This window comes from Micropterus salmoides, unplaced genomic scaffold (assembly GCF_014851395.1).
Source record: "Micropterus salmoides isolate LMB-PRFRI ecotype aquatic unplaced genomic scaffold, ASM1485139v1 Ms_hic_scaffold_1, whole genome shotgun sequence".
NCBI classification, from domain to species: domain Eukaryota; kingdom Metazoa; phylum Chordata; class Actinopteri; order Centrarchiformes; family Centrarchidae; genus Micropterus; species Micropterus salmoides.
The window spans coordinates 59,508,616-59,527,354 of NW_024040040.1; the positions used below are offsets into that span (position 1 = coordinate 59,508,616).

General features: G+C 42.1%; 1 protein-coding gene across 1 annotated transcript in view; it reads right to left on the minus strand.

The window, feature by feature from the left end:
- The window catches only part of LOC119914475 (protein jagged-1a-like), a 34,375-nt gene extending 19,191 nt beyond the window's left edge, over nt 1-15,184 (minus strand). Inside the window, exons 1-3 of the mRNA XM_038733793.1 lie at nt 14,850-15,184; nt 12,139-12,441; nt 2,362-2,419 (exon numbers count right to left, since the gene is read on the minus strand). Coding sequence (XP_038589721.1) covers nt 2,362-2,419; nt 12,139-12,441; nt 14,850-14,927 — 439 coding nt within the window. The 5' untranslated portion in view covers nt 14,928-15,184. The remainder of the gene's footprint in view (nt 1-2,361; nt 2,420-12,138; nt 12,442-14,849) is intronic.
- Between the last annotated feature and the right edge of the window lie 3,555 nt (nt 15,185-18,739).

The following is an 18,739-nucleotide window of genomic DNA, read 5'->3' on the forward strand; positions in this document are numbered from 1 at the left end:
CTCCAGCAGCTACAGAGCAACACGATGCATTTACATTTATTCATTTAGCTGACGCTTTTATCCAAAGCAACTTACAATTGCTACATATGTCGTACGCCTCTGGAGCAACTAGGGGTAAAGTGTAACGGCGTAGGTACGCACGTAGACCCTGCGCAGGAGTATAAATGGTGTCTTGCTCAGGGACAATGGTAGATGGGTCACAGTGGGGGATTGAACTCGGGTCTCTCACACCAAAGGCATAGTCTTGTGCATCATGTGTCACCTGGTGAAGTCCAGTGTTCTCTCTCTGTTAGCTCTGTGTTTGGTCTCCACCAGCTCCAGAGGGAAACATCTGGCTGTTTAGCTGCTAAACACTGCACTATGTTCACCAGCTGCTCTCTGACTGAGTCTCCCGGCTGTCTGCCGTTGAGCAGCTCGTGTACCGCGGCTTTTTCACAGCTTCTTCTTCTCTGCTGGTTGAAACACTGATCCCAAACCCAAACCCCCTAATAGGGCTGTCACCATTCTCCAAATCCTCTATTTGATTTAAAACTTTGTTTTCAGCACTGACGGCTACGCCACTGTTAGACCACCGAGTCTTGGTTTGTAAAGATCAACCAATCATTTGTTTTGTGAACTGTCATAGACACTTTTCAGATTCTTTTTTATGGTATTAATTGTGACATAACTGCCAAATTTGTTTTTCATTTAAATGTAATAATAAACTTTACTTTCCAACAGCTTTACTTTCCTCCCCGGTGGTACCTGTGTGTAGCACAGCCTGCAAACTATAGTTTTTCTGTCAATGACGCATGGTTGACAAAACTCACAAGGAAGGCAAAATGTTACCCCACTGTTGACTTCAGGTAAACAGGAGGACTTTAGAATAGGGCTGGACTATATGGCCAAAAATGCTACCACGATAAAAAGTTTCATTTCTTGTGCTATCGATAATTATCACGATAAGTATCAAATCGTTATTTCTTTCTAGTTTAATGGCTGATTTTTGCTCCTGAGTGAAAGCTGAAGAAACCTGATGGATGATTGTGTTTTAAACTCTTCTTTATGGTCAACACTTGAGGCCAAACAGTGGATCACTTCACAAATCTGAGGCAGAACATTTAAAACAATTATGATAAAATCTTTGTCAACAAATATGCATGAGTAAAATTAAGTAAAAGCTTTTTCTCAGTCCTTTTTCCTCAACAAAATAAACACCTTAATAAAAAATTAAGTCCTAATTCATGTTGATTCAAGTGAATAAAAACAAATGTTTTTTTAACATTTGTTATATTGTTATTGAAAAAAATTATATTGCGATAATTATTGTTATTGTTTTATTGTCCAGCCCTAATATAGAATCAAAATCATGAAACCCTCAGTTTATAACCATAGTAATCATAATGAGCAAAATAATCATGCTGCAACCCTCCAGCAGTCCGTGGAGGCTGGCTGCAGCCTGAGCTGAACCGCAGTAACAGAGTGATGCAGGCGTTCGTTTCAGCCATGCGTCTGTAGCGCTGCTAAACTGGGACGGTCAATATTTGTTCTGTGCTCATTTGGCTTGACGGCAGTTACAGCTTCAACCCTTCAGCTCCGCCTGTATGCTGAAAGTTTCTGAACAAACCCTACGAATCTCAGTCATTTCAGCATTTCAACTTTAACTGGCAGGTGGCATATTTCTGGTTCCATGTTTGGATTAAAACTCAAATGACCCCCCCACCCCCACTCCCCTTCCTAGCTGCCTGTACTGAATCCCACCTGGGCTGAGGTCGACCTACTTCACACCGGGTCTATAATGGTTCCCTGCGGGGCGCCAAATACAGCACCGAGCCAGCACTCTCGCTCCGACTGCCTGGCTGACCGGTTAGACTAAACTCTCCTCACACTCTCTCTACAGCCAGATTTCTGAATGGGACTCATCAAGGGTATGTAAACCTCTCCACAGGCTGTTGCAAAGGGGGGGTTTAGTGCTGTGATAAAAACATAAACTGAGTTTTGCAATTAACATACATTTAATTTCTTGCAAAATAACACTGCGCTCAAACGTCTCATTACATGTTCAGAGCTGAGGCATAAATATAACTGTTATAACTGTTCTATCGTCTGTCTTGACTCCTACTGGTCTAAAACACATACATCAAAGTCCTCAAATCCATCACTCAACTTTATGACTTTTTTCAAACCAACAGTTTCTTTCAGCATTTGAACAAAGTGAAGCTGATCGTCTCCTTTGCAGTCACTTTTCACGCAGAAGTGATGTCTTTCTGGATTCACCTTTGTTTGCCTGTGCAGCTCTCAGGTCAGGGACCGGGTTAGATTCAGTAGGAGGGAAACTAAACAGAGCAGAGGATGAACGACGATGATGATGGTGATACTCACTGCCAGAGGAAGAGTCGTTGTTGAAGTCCAAGGCTTCCACGATCAGCGTGTACGACCTCTGCACACAGAGAGAAAAATCAATCAGCGAGTGAAAATCCCAAACAGCTTCTGAAGTGTGAGAGATTTGCTGCTTTTGTTGTTTGAGGTTTTTATGAATTGGATATTTTGAATATTATTTAAACAATGTACTGTTATGAAACTTTTGCCTTTTTAAAAAAGGTGCCACATGGTCAATACGGTAAAAACAGTAAAGCACTGATCTCCCAATTCAATGAAATTGATGAATGAAGTTGATTAAATCAGAATCCATGATGGGCAACTCAGCAAGAAAATCTAATTTCCTTCATTGGTCCTAAAAAACTTTAAGTTTCAGCGTTAACAAAACATATTAAAGCTGCGATAGTTTATATTGGAAGCAAAAAAAAATCAGCTGTGGCCATGGCAGGACTGTGATCAGCATGGCCAACCATGGCTGGCCTACCGGCCCGTGCGCTCACTGCGCTCATCGAGTCTTACACAAGGCTGGGCAGACAAGCTGCTGAAAGTAGCGAGCTAGTTGCACAAGAACGAGTGAGAGGTGAGTGAGTGGCTTTGGAGGGAGGCATGAAGGGATGGATGCTTTCAAACCCAAGCGGTCTCTCACTGGTTCTCAAACGTTACCCACCCCGACTTTAAAGAACGTATCTATTATTTTAACTCCCAACAGAAGTTTTAAAATCAACAGCTTTTAAAAGAGAACCAACAGAAACAGAAGCTGCAGGCGTCGCTGAAACATCCTGAAGACTCACACACTCAGTGTGTCCCCCATTATTTCAGCTCCACTCTGAAACTCTTTGTCTCTTAAGGCCACTGTCGCTCTCACCGCTATCGAATGACAGACAGACCAGAGCCAGAGAGAGTGTCTGAGAGTGTTATTGTGGTTTGAGGACACTCTCTCCAACATTCACACACCATCCAAACTCTGAGCTCGACGTCACCAAGACTATAATAAAATAATAAGAGCAGGAGTCTCACACACACACAGAGAGAGAGCGAGAGCGAGAGCGAGCGAGAGACTACACAATACACACAGAGAGAGAGCGAGAGAGAGAAAGAGAGAGAGAGCGAGAGAGAGCGAGAGAGCGAGAGCGAGAGAGAGCGAGAGAGAGAGACTACACAATACACACACACAGAGGTACAGACAGTAAAGGTGATGTTGCTATAGACTAAATGAAAAATGGTACAGATATTTAAAGTAGTGTTAATGATAATAATCATAATGTTAATGATTATAATAACAATAGGACTAGTAACAATAGTTGTAGCAGAGGGTGTCGAGAGTTTGAGTTTTAAACCTGGAGACTGATGGAGGACATTTTGTCTGGTCCTCACTTCTTCAGTGGGTGGTTTGGGGGTTCTGACTTGGTTTAAATGTTAGACTCAAGTTCAGATTTAGCTGCAGGCTGCAGAAAGTTTTCGCAGTTCCACAAGAGGAATTTTGTTTTTGGCAAAACAGACATGCAGCAGAGACTGTGGACAGTCCATCCCAACGAACACCGTGTTTCACCTGTGTGATAATACAGTGTACGTATGTCAAACTAATCTTCTGTTTTAGCTACAAGAAAATAGATCTGTGACTTACGTTACGTAATAAAAAGGTCCAGCACGCCTGTCGCTGCTACTTTCCAACAGTCAAACGTCATTTTGGGAGTCAGTGGAAATCAACCTTTTCTGTCCTTTAGTTATGAGGACATGTTGCATATCGTGTTGATATATTTGTTGGTTGATAAGGAACAAGAAACAACAGTGCAGAATTTGTAAAGTCGTGTTCAGACCCTGGACAAAGTGTTTCAGCCACAAATAATAAATTGTAAATCTTAAGTCTCAGGTAGTTCAACAAGTCCTGAGACGAGTCTCAAGTCACATCCCAAGTCAAAGACAACAATAGACATTTACATTAATTCATTTAGCTGACGCTTTTATCCAAAGTGACTTACAATTGCTGTACATGTCAGAGGTGTCTTGCTCAGGGACACATTGGTGAATGGGTCAGAGTGGGGGATTGAACCCGGGTCTCTCACACCAAAGGCATAGTGAGGCGCCATCGCCACCCCAATATAGCTGCAATGATTAGTCGATTAATTGATAAGTTAAATATTAAATTAATCAGCAACTATTTTGATAATCGATTAATCGCTTTGAGTCCTTTCTTTAATGAAATAAATGGACAAATTATCTGATTCCATCTTCTTAAACATGAATATTTTCTGGTTTCATTCCTCCTCTGTGGTAATAAACTGAATATCTTTGGGTTGTGGTCAAGAGAAGACATGACGTTTTTTTCACAACTTTGTGGACATAACGAGAAAAAAATCCACAGATTAAATCGACAATGAAAATAATCAGTTATTTGCAGTAAAATGCCAATAATAAATAATAAATGGCAAGTCAAGCCCAACAAGTACCAGGTCAAGATGTTTTGATCTCATCAGGTACTAGTGTGGTTCTACTCCCAGAAGGAAATTCTTGAAAAAGGTCCAGGTCTGTGGTTCTAAGCTGCTTTCTCTTTTCCTGATAAAAATTATTATTATTTTCACCACACACAGAACAAAATCACAGTGACTACAGAGATCAGTGAGGGCGTCCTGCTGTGTGAAGAGAGTTCAGCACTAACCACAGACCACGGAGCCGAGCAAGTCCGAGTGGAAAACCCTGGTGACATCACTTGAAGGTTCCGCTGTTTGTTGTGGTGTTGATGTCCCATCAGACCCTTTGATTTAAACTTTAAATTGCTCTAAATGTGCCTGAACTTCCACCTGGGTGGTCTTACATCACTCTGTCCACATTTATCAAACCCTGCTGATGTTGGCGTAGATCCACAGCAGCTAGATAAACTCTCTCCTACCAACACTCAGCTCTGCAGGAAACCACAATCCGCCCGTGTAGTTTACAGATTAGTGGTTAGCTGCGGCTGTGATGTCAGGCTATCGAGCGCTCAGAGCTGCTGACAGGATGACGGGACCATAACGAGCCGTAACAAACGCCATCGTTCGTGTCTTACATGTTTCATGTGTTCTCTGCTTCCACTGACGCTGGAGCTACACGGTGGATTTCTACACTAACAGATAAGTAAAGGCTTTATATTCGGCTTTGTTCTTCGTAGAGCGTGCAGCCATGTAGCCGGACTGATTCACGCCCGGCAGAACTCTGTCCTCCCCATGTGGGAAACAGTTCTGGGAGGCAGTTTTGCTTTTGGTGTTATGTTTCAGTGTTTATCTCCACCTTAGTGACTCGCAGGCTTCTTCATCTGGCATGAACCCCGGTGAACAAACACATCGAAAACTGGTTCTGTATTTATCAAGCGGCAACCTCCAGGACTGAAAAATTCTGTCCAACCAATGTCCAACTTTACAGCAGTAAATCACCGTGTTTGGTCTCTATAGCTAATTTCCCACTTGGAAACTGTACAGGGGGTGAATTTCTATATTTCCCTTTAAAATTATATCACGGCTTACAGTTATGCCTAATTAAGGCCATGGTCGCTTTGAGGGACAGGTGGGTGTCGTCTCAGGTACTTCACACAGCTTCACAGCGGCTCTTCGGAAACCTGTGGGTGATGTCATTAAAAGGAACGTCCATGTTTTGTACAGTCTATGTACAAATACTGAGACTTTTTTTATAGAGAAATAACATTTATCACAACTTCAGTTTAATTTTTGATAGTTTTGTCCATCATTTCTATCAGTAATAATTATTATTGTTATCATCATCATCATCATCATCATCTCAGATCTGCAAAGTCAAAGCAGGAAGCAAGTCTGGAATAGAGCTGCGGCAATTAGATGATTAATCTGTCGTAAGAAAATTAATCGACAACTATTTTGATAATCAGTTAATCATTTCATTCGTTCTTTAAAGCAAAAATGTGAAAAAGTAGCTGGTTTCATCTTCTTAAATGTGAGAAACAGCTGCTATTATAGACTCAACGATTAGTTGATTAATTGTGAAAATAATCAGCAGATTAGTAGATAATGAAATCGTTAGTTGCAGCCCTAGTCTGTATACATGTTTACAATAGGCAGTTTGGGTCATAATTTTCTAGTTAGTTGGTTTTATAGTTAAAATAAGTTTATCTAACCTGTTGGTTTGTTTCCAACTATCGTCTGACTGCTTCGTAGTGATTACACTGCTTATGAACATGGCAACATGCTGAAATATCTCTTTAAGAAACTGATTTTCAGTGCAGCTTTGGTGTCACTGAAGTTCGGACCTGCTGAACTTTTGTCTACTTTGATGGTTACAAATACAAGCAGGTCTGAGCTTCACCAAAAGACAGCAGCAACATGTAATCACCGCTCTAACTCAGAGGAGACGTCTCCAACGCAGCAGGTATGTAGATCCATTGTGTTTGATTGTGTGCATGTCAAGATGGGTATTTAAAGTTTCCTTTATTTAGTCACAAAATGACTGCAAACTGAAAATAAAGTTTGTGCTTCCAACATATTTTATTTTCTTACTGACAAGAAGCTGAATCTAACCCTAAAGCAAAATCAGAACCAAACTCAACCCCAGGCCCAAAACAATCTGAAAACCCTGTCACGTCTCCAGCATACCACACAGCTGTTTACCCCAACGCCACATTACGGTCACTAATCCAGAACCGAGCCAACGTGCTGAAGCTGTGACTCTCAACAACTCTTGCAACATCCTTGCGTCACTTCTCTGGCTGAAACCAGATCTGGGCGTTGGACTGATGCCTCCTGACGCTGCAGGAAAAACAAACGAGTTGCCCACCAAACACAGTGGGTGGCACCCCAAAAACATTTTAGCAGATAATTAAATTTCAGACGCGAGAGAGAACGAGAACCTGACAGCTGGTTACCTGCCAACAGGTTCCACTCACATCTACCAGCATTCGGCTGCAGGCTGCTGGTGATTTCCCATCACTCCCTGACACTTTCATTGTTTGATTGAGGAGGTGGAACTGCTTTCTCAGCCTGCAGGCGCAGTGTGGGAAAATAGTTTGTGAGCAGTCAGAGCAAGGCGACATGTGGAGGCAGATCCAGGCGGGGAGGAGGGAGGGCGGGTGCTCTGAACTCGCCCGAAAAATAAATAAAAACTTCCTCTGTTCATGTTCTGTTTGGTGGTTTATCTGCCTCAACCAGGCTGACTGACAACATGATGAGGATATGAGGCAGTTCAAGCACCACTGGCTCGAAAAAGTGAGAATCAGGAGCATTCAGGGCAGCCTGAGGGGATCCACCGCAAAGCACTGAAGACGCAGTATCGGAAAGTCTCTGATCACTTAATCTATCAAATCCATCTAGTGCACTTTCCCGGATCCCAACATGACCTCTTCAAGCTCCAAACAACAGTGCAAAACCCAAAGATATTCAGTTTAACATGATAGAAAACTGAGAAAACAGCAAATCCTCACAGCAGAGAAGCTGCAAACAGAACGAGACGCTTGTTTCTAGAAAATGTTTTGAACTCAAGGTTGAAATCATTTGTATTTGTTCACATATGTTTCTACTTGTTAAGACTTTTACATCGTAATAGACGTCTAAATAATCCCGTCAGTCTTTCCTTCCTTCCAGGCATCCAAGGAAGGTTAAAATCAGTTGTCAGTAATCCAGCTACCCTTGAGTTTAGCCTTCCTTGGATAACTCTGACCTGGATGATCTTCTCAGACCTCCTTCCTCCGTCTCATTCAGTCGTGTACTGACACATCATTGCTGTGCGGTAACAGATGAACCTGAACCTGTGAGAACCCGTCTGATATCACACGGGAACTAGAGACAGTGAGGAGGGAAGGAAAGAAAGGAAAGACGGAAGCAAGGGTGGGAAACTAATCACAGAGCAACTGGATGTTTCCAGCGTCCGTCCGCAGCGGGACTCAGAAATGTCCATGTTTGGTCGGGTACATCTGGACTCCTTGGAGCATGGCACAATGGGGAAAAACATCCCAGCAGTCCTTTCTGCTCCCTCTAACCCCATAATTCACTGGGGCAGTCATCAGTCAGGCTAAGCTTTCCTTTCTCTCCATCCTTCCTTCATTCTTTTCCTTTCTTTCTAAACATTTTAATGAGTTGTGTCCAGGGGCGTCGCTGTGTGTTGACAAGTTGTGGAGGGACATGAGGGCTCAGTCTGGGGGGTGTGGGAGGGCTCAGTGTGACGATACACATTATTAGGTTCACCAGAACAAGATATTTTAACACTGAAATATCTGAGTGGGGGCTCTGGGAAAATCGAGCATTTAACACTTAATTTCCTGCATTCTGGTGGAATATTCATATGAAGGGAAGCACAAAGATCAGGAGACAGGTAACAATTCAAAATATAAAAATGTAGTGTAACATAATGCAGTAGCTTTTTTCATCAAGGTACTTTTTTGGACCATGCACTGTTGTTTCTTCTATATTTACTTTGCATGTTTTCTTATTGTGCATTTTCATTTGTCTAACATTTCTAGTTGCTATTTTTCAGAATTTTTAACAAATGCTTCAAAAAGTGGTGGGGACATGTCCCCCAGTGTCCCCAGTGTGAATGACACCTGTGGTTGTGTCTGTTACAGGAGAATGGAAACGTGTTGAGATGCAGTCGAACTCAGGATATACCAACAGGACAGAAGAGGACAGACAGACATCCTCTGGTTTGGCCTCTGACTGAACCGAAACTGTCAATAAAAAGCGGAGTCTGAGTCGCCGCCGCGACGGTCACCGCCCTTTTGTATTATTCAGGCTGTGATCAGGATCACAAATGCGAAAACGTAACTCTGCCTTTAACTGAAACCGTTTTTAGCCACTCCAGCCTCAGAGACGGCCAAGTTTGTTCCCTCAGGATGAACTGTAATGCCATCATCAGGTCAAGCTTTTACTGTGTCAAACTCTTTGATTTATGACCAAATATCTGCAAAGCTGATGACACTTCCCATCATCCTCAGCTGCACGCTGCCTGTTAAACCTGCTAAACAAGGTTAGCATTTAGCTGAGAGCCACAGCTGTGCACGATTATGCAAGACTCGTCACTGCAGCTGTGAGAACATCAGATGAAAAGTTTTGAACTCTAAATCTGATCCAATCTCATTTTACACAGCAGCTGATCTATAAGCAATGCAGGTTTATTATTTTCATTTTATTATTTGAATTAGTAATATGAATATTCGCTGGCTCATTATTTGTTTTCCAGTTCAATTTAGGTCACTTCAGACACTGACTGTTGGGAAACCAGTCATCCATCCAGCTCAACCCGGCATGGATGACTGGTTCGTGTCGTGTGTGTGTGTGTGTGTGTGTGTGTGTGTGTGTGTGTGTGTGTTTTCGGGGTGGTCTGGTTAAGACAACATCATTTGTTCCAACAAAACCCTCAGCGTTTAACAGTTTGTATTTTTGAGGAGCAGAGGCCTAAAAACAAGCAGCTTAACTGAGTCTGGATCCAGAGTTCTTCACTACTACTGCTGCTAGTGAACACACCCTGAAACCTCCAAACAACTTCAACACGGCCTGAACTAAAAAACAACACAAAGAACAAAACCAACTCTTTGTCTCACTAAGGAATTTGACTCCACAACTTTTTCCAGTTTGAAGGTTACTGTGAATATTCATCAGAGCTGGACTTTGAGTGTCAAAGACTCCTGTTAATGCTTGAATCCTGGATATATTATAAATGTTATAATGTAGTTGGTGGCACTCAGTGACATGAGAGTGGTGGTGGTGATGCTGCTGAGCTGCATCACTAACTTTGCTCTGGTTGCTGTTTGGCATGTTCCTAAACCACCTCCACTACCCTCTCGCTCACGGTGCACAATCCAACCCCCCCCCCCACACACACACACACACCTCCCGGCATTGTCCCATAAGCCTCGGCTGCAGCCCAGCCAGGTCCCCGCCCATTGTTCTCCTAGTGCCCTCCTGATAGAAACCAAAGAAAAAGCAAAGAAAGAAAGAAAAAGCAGGAAATTGAAAAAGGTACCAGAGGGTGAGACACCACAACAAAAGGTTTTAGGACACAAAAAGAAAGACAAGATGGCAGGAGGGAAAGGATTTTTGAAGTACAAGCACGGTGAAACTACTGAAATAATGGAGGTGGGGGGATGAAGCAGCGGTGGAGTCTCGGGTGAAACGCTGCAGGTTTGGCACGACCTGACACATCCTGAGCGCCAATGAACACGACTGACGCACACAGAGAGGCTGTTTGGGTTGGTCCTGCTAGTTTAGACTGAGGACAACAACAGAAAGCTTCACCCCGCCAGACGACCACCACGGCTTCATTTAACACCCCAGTCACCAGGGGCAGCGGCAGGAATGTCCTGCAGCCGGCCGAGCAGAGCCGCCAACAACTGGCCTTTATCACCCGCCACGCTGGGAGGTCAGGGGAGACAACCAGACGACAAGGCAGGAAATAAAGGCGTCCTCGGCCCGGCTGCCCGCCCGCCAGCGTCCTTTCCTCAAGAAACCTCAGCAGCCACTGATGAGCACAAGAAACCTCAGCCGGTGTCTGATGAACACCGCAGAGATCTGGACTCACACCACATTGACCCGGAGGCCGATCAGAGTAAGAAACCAAGCTGCTTCCAATCTGCTGCTCGACCCCACCAAGAAAACAGATCTGAGAAAAATCTCTGAGTAGCTCCTAATTATCAGTTAGTCAAATAATTATTGCTTACAAGTCAACTTTATGACTCAGCATCTCATAATAACATTTCACAAGCTCAGAAATACGAGATCAGAAGTATAAAAATGTGAAAATATTGTTCAAGAATCAACAGACATGTTACATAACAAGGAATCTGACAACACTTCCGAATTAAAGTAATAAAACTATCAAACCACGAGGTCAAGTAGAGTTACAGGTAACAGTTTGAGGCAGTGAACCTGAGGTAAAGGACATGTAATCAAGTACCGAGCAACACACCGCAGAAAAAACATCCAACACTTATCATCTGTTATCACAACTGAGTCAAAGATCTTCATGAAAACATCTTTATCTGTGCAGTTTTTTAAAATGTCTCCCTTCTTTCAACCTCAGCCAGTCCAGCCGTTGTAAAAGTCACTTTGTCAGCTGCAGTTCAAACTCTCTTTACTTTAGCCAGCTAGCTCCTGATGAATCAGCAGAGGCCCCACAATATTTATGTCACGATACTATTGCGATTTTAAACATTGCGATGTATTGGAATTTATTAGCTTTTTTCCAACTTCACATGGTGTCCCCAAAGGAAAACTCTTCTTGTAGACTGAAAAAGCAATTGATTTTATTTATTATTTATTTATTTATTTACCAAAAACTAAAATTCTCATGTACAATTTATATAATAAAAGATGGATACTTGGCGTCCATGTATTGATACAGTATTGCCACAGAAAATATCGCGATACTATGCTGTACCGGATGGATAGAGGATATCGGCTGAAAATGGTTGTAACATTTACATAAAAGGGTTAAGGGTCTCACAGATGTCTGGATGCTGCAGACCTGTTTTACTGGTTCCTCCTGAAGCCATAGAACAACTCTGTCTTTTGCATTTCCAAACTCTCAACTGTAAATTGCCTCTTTTCACACTAGCTCCTTCTGCTGAAGGTAAAATATCTAAAGTCACATGAGCAGTAGATGACGCTGCTCTACTTGCTGTTTTTACCGATGATGCAGCTGAGGAGAACACCGCATCAGTCAACATCAGAGCTTCAGCTGTCTTTGAACACCAGACTAAAACCATATCTTTAGTTCAGGAGCTGAAAATCTGCATGAAGGAGCAACAGAAGCATCAAAAAACTCTCCCACATCTAAACCTTTAGAACTTACCGGCCACGCGAAGCTGAACGGCAGCACGATCCTGGCTTTGTCGCTCTTGGCGCTGTGCACAGAAAAGGTGTTCCCACCAAGCACGGGCGTGGAGGCGGCGCCGAAGCTGCAGGGCCCGGCCGAGGATATCTTCAGCTGGTACTCCTTCAGGCACACCCGGAAGTAGGTGTCGCATTCATCCGCGGTGCAGCGCCGATCCGTGGCGTCCCTGGATCCGTCACAGCAGGCGCCAGTATGAAGCTGCCCGTTAACGTTCTGCATCGACAAGATCTGAAGCTCAAAGTATCCCGAAGCTGAAGAGACCTGCAGAGACGGCCGACAGGTGAGTTCACAGCAGGTACACCAACAAATGAGAGCAACAAGAGTCTACAAATTACAGGGCCACTGGTTTTCCTCAGACCAAAGCCAGTTACCAATCAGACCCAAGTAGGATCCTGTTATATTGGTGCAGGTCTCAGGTTTGTGTAAAATATCAGTAGAAATAAATGGATGATGGTGAAAAGCATCATGTGATGATGGAACAGTGTCCCTTTAACCTCTTAAAAAATCCCCCCTGTAGTGGGATTAAAGGGAAACTCTGCCACAGTGTTGCACTTCAACAAGATTTGAGAGTTCAAGATATCCTGACTTTTATAGGTCCAGCTGAGAAAATGCTAGAGCCTACATTTCCCATAAAGCATCTTGGCTTAAGTCTTTCCCTACCTGGGGAACGACCACGTCCATTAAACTCTAAAACTCTAAACTTTAAAACTCTCGTTTTAAATTACAGACTTTGGCCCAGTCCCAGTCTCCACCCTGAGCCCACACAGACGTAAAGAAAAATTTGGGGTTTGGGAGTTTTTATTTTACATTTTTTACTTTCTTCACAACCAAGGTGCAGAAGGGACCAATAGTCTGATCGCAACGTATTCCAGGCTCTTGCCAAAGAATTTTTAAAGAATATCTGAAAATTACCTGTGTAGAGCTGCAACAATTAATCAATTAGTTGTCAACTATTAAATTAATCTGCTACTATTTTGATAACCGTTTAATCATTCGAGTCATTTTTTAAGAGAAAAAGTCATAATTCTCTGATTCCAGCTTCTTGATTGTGAATATTTTCTGGTTTCTTTGCTCCTCTGTTACAGTACACTGAATATATTTTGGAAGTGGACAAAACAACACGTCTTCTAGGTTTTGAAAAACAGTGATCGAAAATTTTCTGACATTTTAAAGACCAAACAACTGATCCATTAGTCGAGGGAAAAAAATCAACAGAATCAATGACACTGAAAATAATGTTTAGTTGCAGCCTTAACACGTAAACGTACATGTAATTTGACATAAATTTTTTTTCCTTGTAGTTGCTCCTTCCATGTTTGTTTACCTTTTATTGTTAATGCCGGCTTACCCCGGTAACCCCATGTTTAATGTCACAATGCTATGAACTGTGGGTAATTCCCTCAGGCAAAGACTGCCGAGAGCCCTCGTGCACCTGATGATTTGACAGTGGGACACCCCTAAACACCGGGAACACGCCTCAAAGTCCGTGGGTCCGTGAGTGTGGAAACTTGAATTCAGCTTTTGTCTTAAAGCCCAGATTACATCACTATGACATCATCAGAGGACATCATCCAACTGTTCACAGGTTGAGTCTTGCTCTGCATGACGAGCGAACTGAACCTGCGACGGAGCAGCTGTATGAGGTCGACACTGAGTGAAAAGTTTTCAACCTAAAGAACCTGAATTATTTGTTAGCTTTGGAAACTTTTGGTCACTACAATTTAAAAATAAAGTTATGCAAAAGTAACGCAGAGTAAAGCTGTCGTCATATATCTGCTGACTCCAGCTTCTTAAATGTGAGGATTTGATGCTTTTTCTCAATGAAGAGAGTCAAAAGAGTTCAAATTTTTCACCTGGATGCTTTTCCTGCTTCAAACTAATGCTACGTGCTCAGTCCTGGAAATGTTTAAAGAACAAATATAAGCAATGACAAGACAAAGTTTAGAAAACCAGGCGAAAAAGGTTGTTGAATGAGCACGGGGTCAAAGAGTTCAAGCGGCTGAAGTGACAGCAGGAAACACAAAAGGCAGTACATGTGATCCAAAGCTGACCAAAACATAATGTCCCAATGCCATTTACAAATGACTTACTTATGTACACAACACTAAATATTAATAGTCCTTTAAGTTCACTGATTAAAGTCCCACTTCTCAATTAAAATCCCTGAATAACTGATATGTGAGCAGACTGAGGAGCAAAAGCAACATCTGGTTTGTAAAGCATCAAAAATCTGTTTTTTCCTTTATCGCTCTTATTCCAGATGAATTCAGCTTTGTGTGAAACATTTTAAAATGTTTAAGCTTCATCAATAACTAACTTAAGGAACTTTCCAAAGCGAGTTCAACAGTGATTTTCCTCCTGTAAGAGAAGACTGAAGAGCATTTATGACATTTAAAAAAACTTTCTTTCTCTTAATATTTTTCCAGATTCTGTAGCCTGAGTCATTAATGCCAGTAGAAACAATTTGAGAGAGTTGAAAATGAAAACTTTCGCCTTCTCAAACGTATCCGCTCATTTATGAAGATATCAGTAGGATAAATCAACAGAATTGTCTCCAGAACATGACAGAAAGGTTTGCTCCACGTTTCAGTCTCTTCGGGCATAAACTCAGCCAGCTGCTGTTCAAGAGAAACTTAAATAGCCTAAATATTAGCGGGAGTCTGGTGTACCTGGATGCGGGCGGAGAGCAGCAGGAGCTGCAGGCTGACGGCAGCGAGGAAGAGGACGGAGCTCCGGGTGAGGGTCATGCTGGAGGCGGGCTGCTGCCTGGCGGCTTTCGGGCTCAGGGATAGTCGGCGCGACCCTCCGCTCCGGGTGTAGGCTCCTCTGGATGGGACATGCACGGGCGGAGACAGCGCTGCAGCTTTCCTTATTAAAGATCTCCACAAAGTCCCGACAGAAGAGATCCGTCCTGCAGGGAAACCTTTTGTCTGCTATTGTCCTGCTTGCCTTTTATTACCTCTCCCAGGGAACACAGCGTGCACAGACTGCGAGCAGCACTTTGGTCGGACCCGGAGGAGGCTGGGTAATATCAACCAGCAATAGGGCGTGGCCTTGCTACAGACCCCTGCCCACTGCTGAATATTAATGAACAGCGGTTTGTTTACAGTCAGTTCACATGGAGGTGCAGGAGTGCCTTCACACATGGAGGCTAAAACCCCAAAACTGACATGAGAGGAGTTTAACGTCTGAATGATAATTGTAGAAACCGAAGAAGAAGAAAGTAAAGTCCTGCTGGCGGTTACTGTTTAAATTATTATTTAAATTCTGCACTTATTTCTGATATTTTCTGTAGTTTTCTCAGTAATGTTATAATATTCATATAAATAAATATAAATAGTCATGCTGCAAATGTACGGTGGCTCGGAAACGCCGAAACAAAATAACATTTCACTGAGACCAAAACCTTTTTTCACTCAATACAAAAAATCCATAATATACAGAACCCCGAAATCCCACAAGACAATGGTGTATTTTTACATATTAATTCTGCAAACAGGATAAAACTTTTTTCCCCTTATATATCTATACCAAGTTTTTGTTGTTGTTTGTTTTGGGTTGGTTGTGGAGTCGTTGGTACGGAAGCTCTAAGAGGACATAAATTCACAAAAGACCTCAAATTAATTATATCATTATCTCAGGAAAATAAAGTTTCATTATCTCGAGATCTTGAAAATATTATCCCGTTATCTTGAGAAAACAACATTTGTCATTTCAAGAAAACAAACTAAACTAACTTAGGAAAACGGAGTAAATAAAATGTATGAATGTATGGCCTCTTACGACTTCTGTACTTTTGTTATAGTGTGTGATATGTTCTGGGTTGATGTACATTAGGAAAATAAAATCATAAATTATAAAATATTGTGCAAACGGTACATCCTTCGGACTTCAGGGGAATAAATGAGCAAAATCAAAACTACATATTCAAAAGAAATGAACAAACCATGAGCATATGTAAAAAGATGTTTCTTTTGTGCTTATTTGCCAAAAACTGTATTTTTGGTTCTGTTAGCAGTTTGTTTTGTTAATTGGTTTATTTTCTGTTAAGTTAATAATTCTATGAAAGATCATCTGTGTTGTGGTTTCCCATTAAACCCTCTCTGTCTACATGGTCAAAACAAAGAAAAAAGGAACTTATTCCAGAGCTGTGTGTAAAGTGAATAACTTTCAAAATAAAAGCCCTCTGCAGTGTAACAAGTCGTCTACAGATTCCTTCAGTTCCTGTCAAAATAACCACCTGATGACGGCTCATCATCACCACCACCTTCATCACTACCACAATCACCATCATCATCATCATCATCATCATCTAGGTTGGTAATGTCACTTACATGAATGCTCTTTTACACATTTTCTTTGTTATTTATCACATTTATTCTTTATTTGATGTGTTTTTAAGGTTTACTGTACTGTTACTTCTCATTCTGGACTTTTTTATGTGCAGTTTATCAGCAGTTCCCTAAAAGATATCATTCTTTCATTATTTGTCTGAGCAACAGCAGAAGAAGTTTCCAGAACAGTATCAGCTGCAAACACCATGACCCTTATTGTATTTCTGTTTTGAGAGCGCAATCATGTTTAAGAGATTATAAGAGACATCATTTAAATTTTATGTTTATTTCTATGTATTTATGTATTCAAAGGCAGCTGAAAGGGGAGATCACTCAGTGTGTGGAGGGTGACATCAGAAATATCGTCAACAAAAATGCAGCACACTGTATAAAATAAAACATGAGATTGGGACAAAAGATTATATGGAAAGCCAGAGCAAAATATCTAAATGTGCCAAGCGTTGGGAGTGGAGGAATTAAAGGAGGGAGGGGCTGGTGGGAGGAGGGGGAGGTGATTGACGTGCCTTCATGAATTTAGAGCCTGAGCGACCGAACAAAGGTGGCCTCCTCTTTATTCTCAAATTAGAGCAGCTGGGCTCTTTTCCCTGGAGGATCCCCATGAATAGATTATTGGACTGCTATCACTGAAAAGGGAGACAAAACACTCCCCCAAACCTCCCCCTCACCCTAACCACCAGCCCTGCCCCCACCCCCCTCTGCTGCTGTGATAATCAGACAGACTCCTGACCCCCTAAAATCACAAGAACCTGATCTGCATCAATTCAGCAACATCTGACATGCTTTCTGGGAAATTACACATTTTTTGCTGAAGGTTGTGGGTTGTCCCACAGACCAGTAAAATCCAAAATATATCAAACTGTCAATGAGCTCATGTTTCTTATGTCTCTCTACTTTTGACTATGAACTTAGAGTTGTAAATAGAAAAATAAATCAAAACTTTCCCCCTTCATACAAACCAGGTCTGTATAACAATAATGGACGACTACACGTGTTGAATTTTTAACAAGTAAATCATCCTGCAACAAATTAAATTACTGGTTTAAAGCACAATGACAACCATCAATATCCAGTTAACTTGAGATGGGGACTCGAGTTTGAGACGCATACACAGTGACTTTAGACTTGACTCGGACTCGATGTGTGGGACTCGTGAACAATTTTTATTTTTAGGAAGCGTCTAATGAGTGTGCTGTGATCCCCCCCCCACGTTAACTACAACCTGCCTACATAACACGTAGTATCAGCTGCGCCCGGCCACACGTGGGAGAGTACAACAAACACCGGCAGCTGCTGAGCCATTCATCATAAACTTTGGCTTTAAAACTCCATACAACAAGGCCCAAACAAAGAAGTGAATATTTTCAACTCAAGTGAAGAAGTTGCATGACGCTGAGTCACGATAGTCCGTACATCACCGAGGCTTCAGAGCGTTGTGTGGAGAGGGCCGGGCAGAGCGCGGGATTGAAAATCTGCTGGCAGGCTGAGAGCTGCTAAACTTGGGGGAGAGGAGCAGGGAGCTGCGCTGCAAACACTGGACAAATAAACACCCGTAGTCGGTCGGATTCTGCTCTGAAACGCCGTTTACTCGGACGAGCTCGGAGTTAACTGCATTTATTAAATTAGCTTTTTACTTTAGTTTTTGGGTTTTAAACATTGATTTATCTTCACTGGAGCTTCTCAGCAGCTAGGTTCCGTGCACATCTGGTTCCAGTGTTGTTGTTAGCGTCGTTAGCTCTGTCGGACTACGACTTCATATTTATATAAAAACCGGACAAAACTGGACATTGCTGGGAGAAAAGAATGCGAGGAGGTTGAACTTCCTGGTGAGTTCAGAAAACATGTGTCTGTAACTTTATTCCAGCTATCATTGTACATTACTGTGACCAAGTTAGCATAGTACAGCCCTGATTGATCCAAACTCCATTCAGAAAACAAACATTTTAGAAGTTGTTGTCTTGCTGACAGACCTGACAAAGCATGAATTCATATGTTTAACAAATCTGCATCATGTTGTAGTTATTTCGACATCAGTTTAATCCATTTATTGCTATTTAATCACAGCAAAATGTTTACTTTGGGTTCATACAGCTGTAGTAAAGGTGAGTTGTGTTTATTCACGCTATTGCATTAAAATCGCCTTCTCACGTTGTGTGTGAATACTTGCAGCGAATGTACTCACGCAAGGAAAGCGTCGCAAGGCAAAA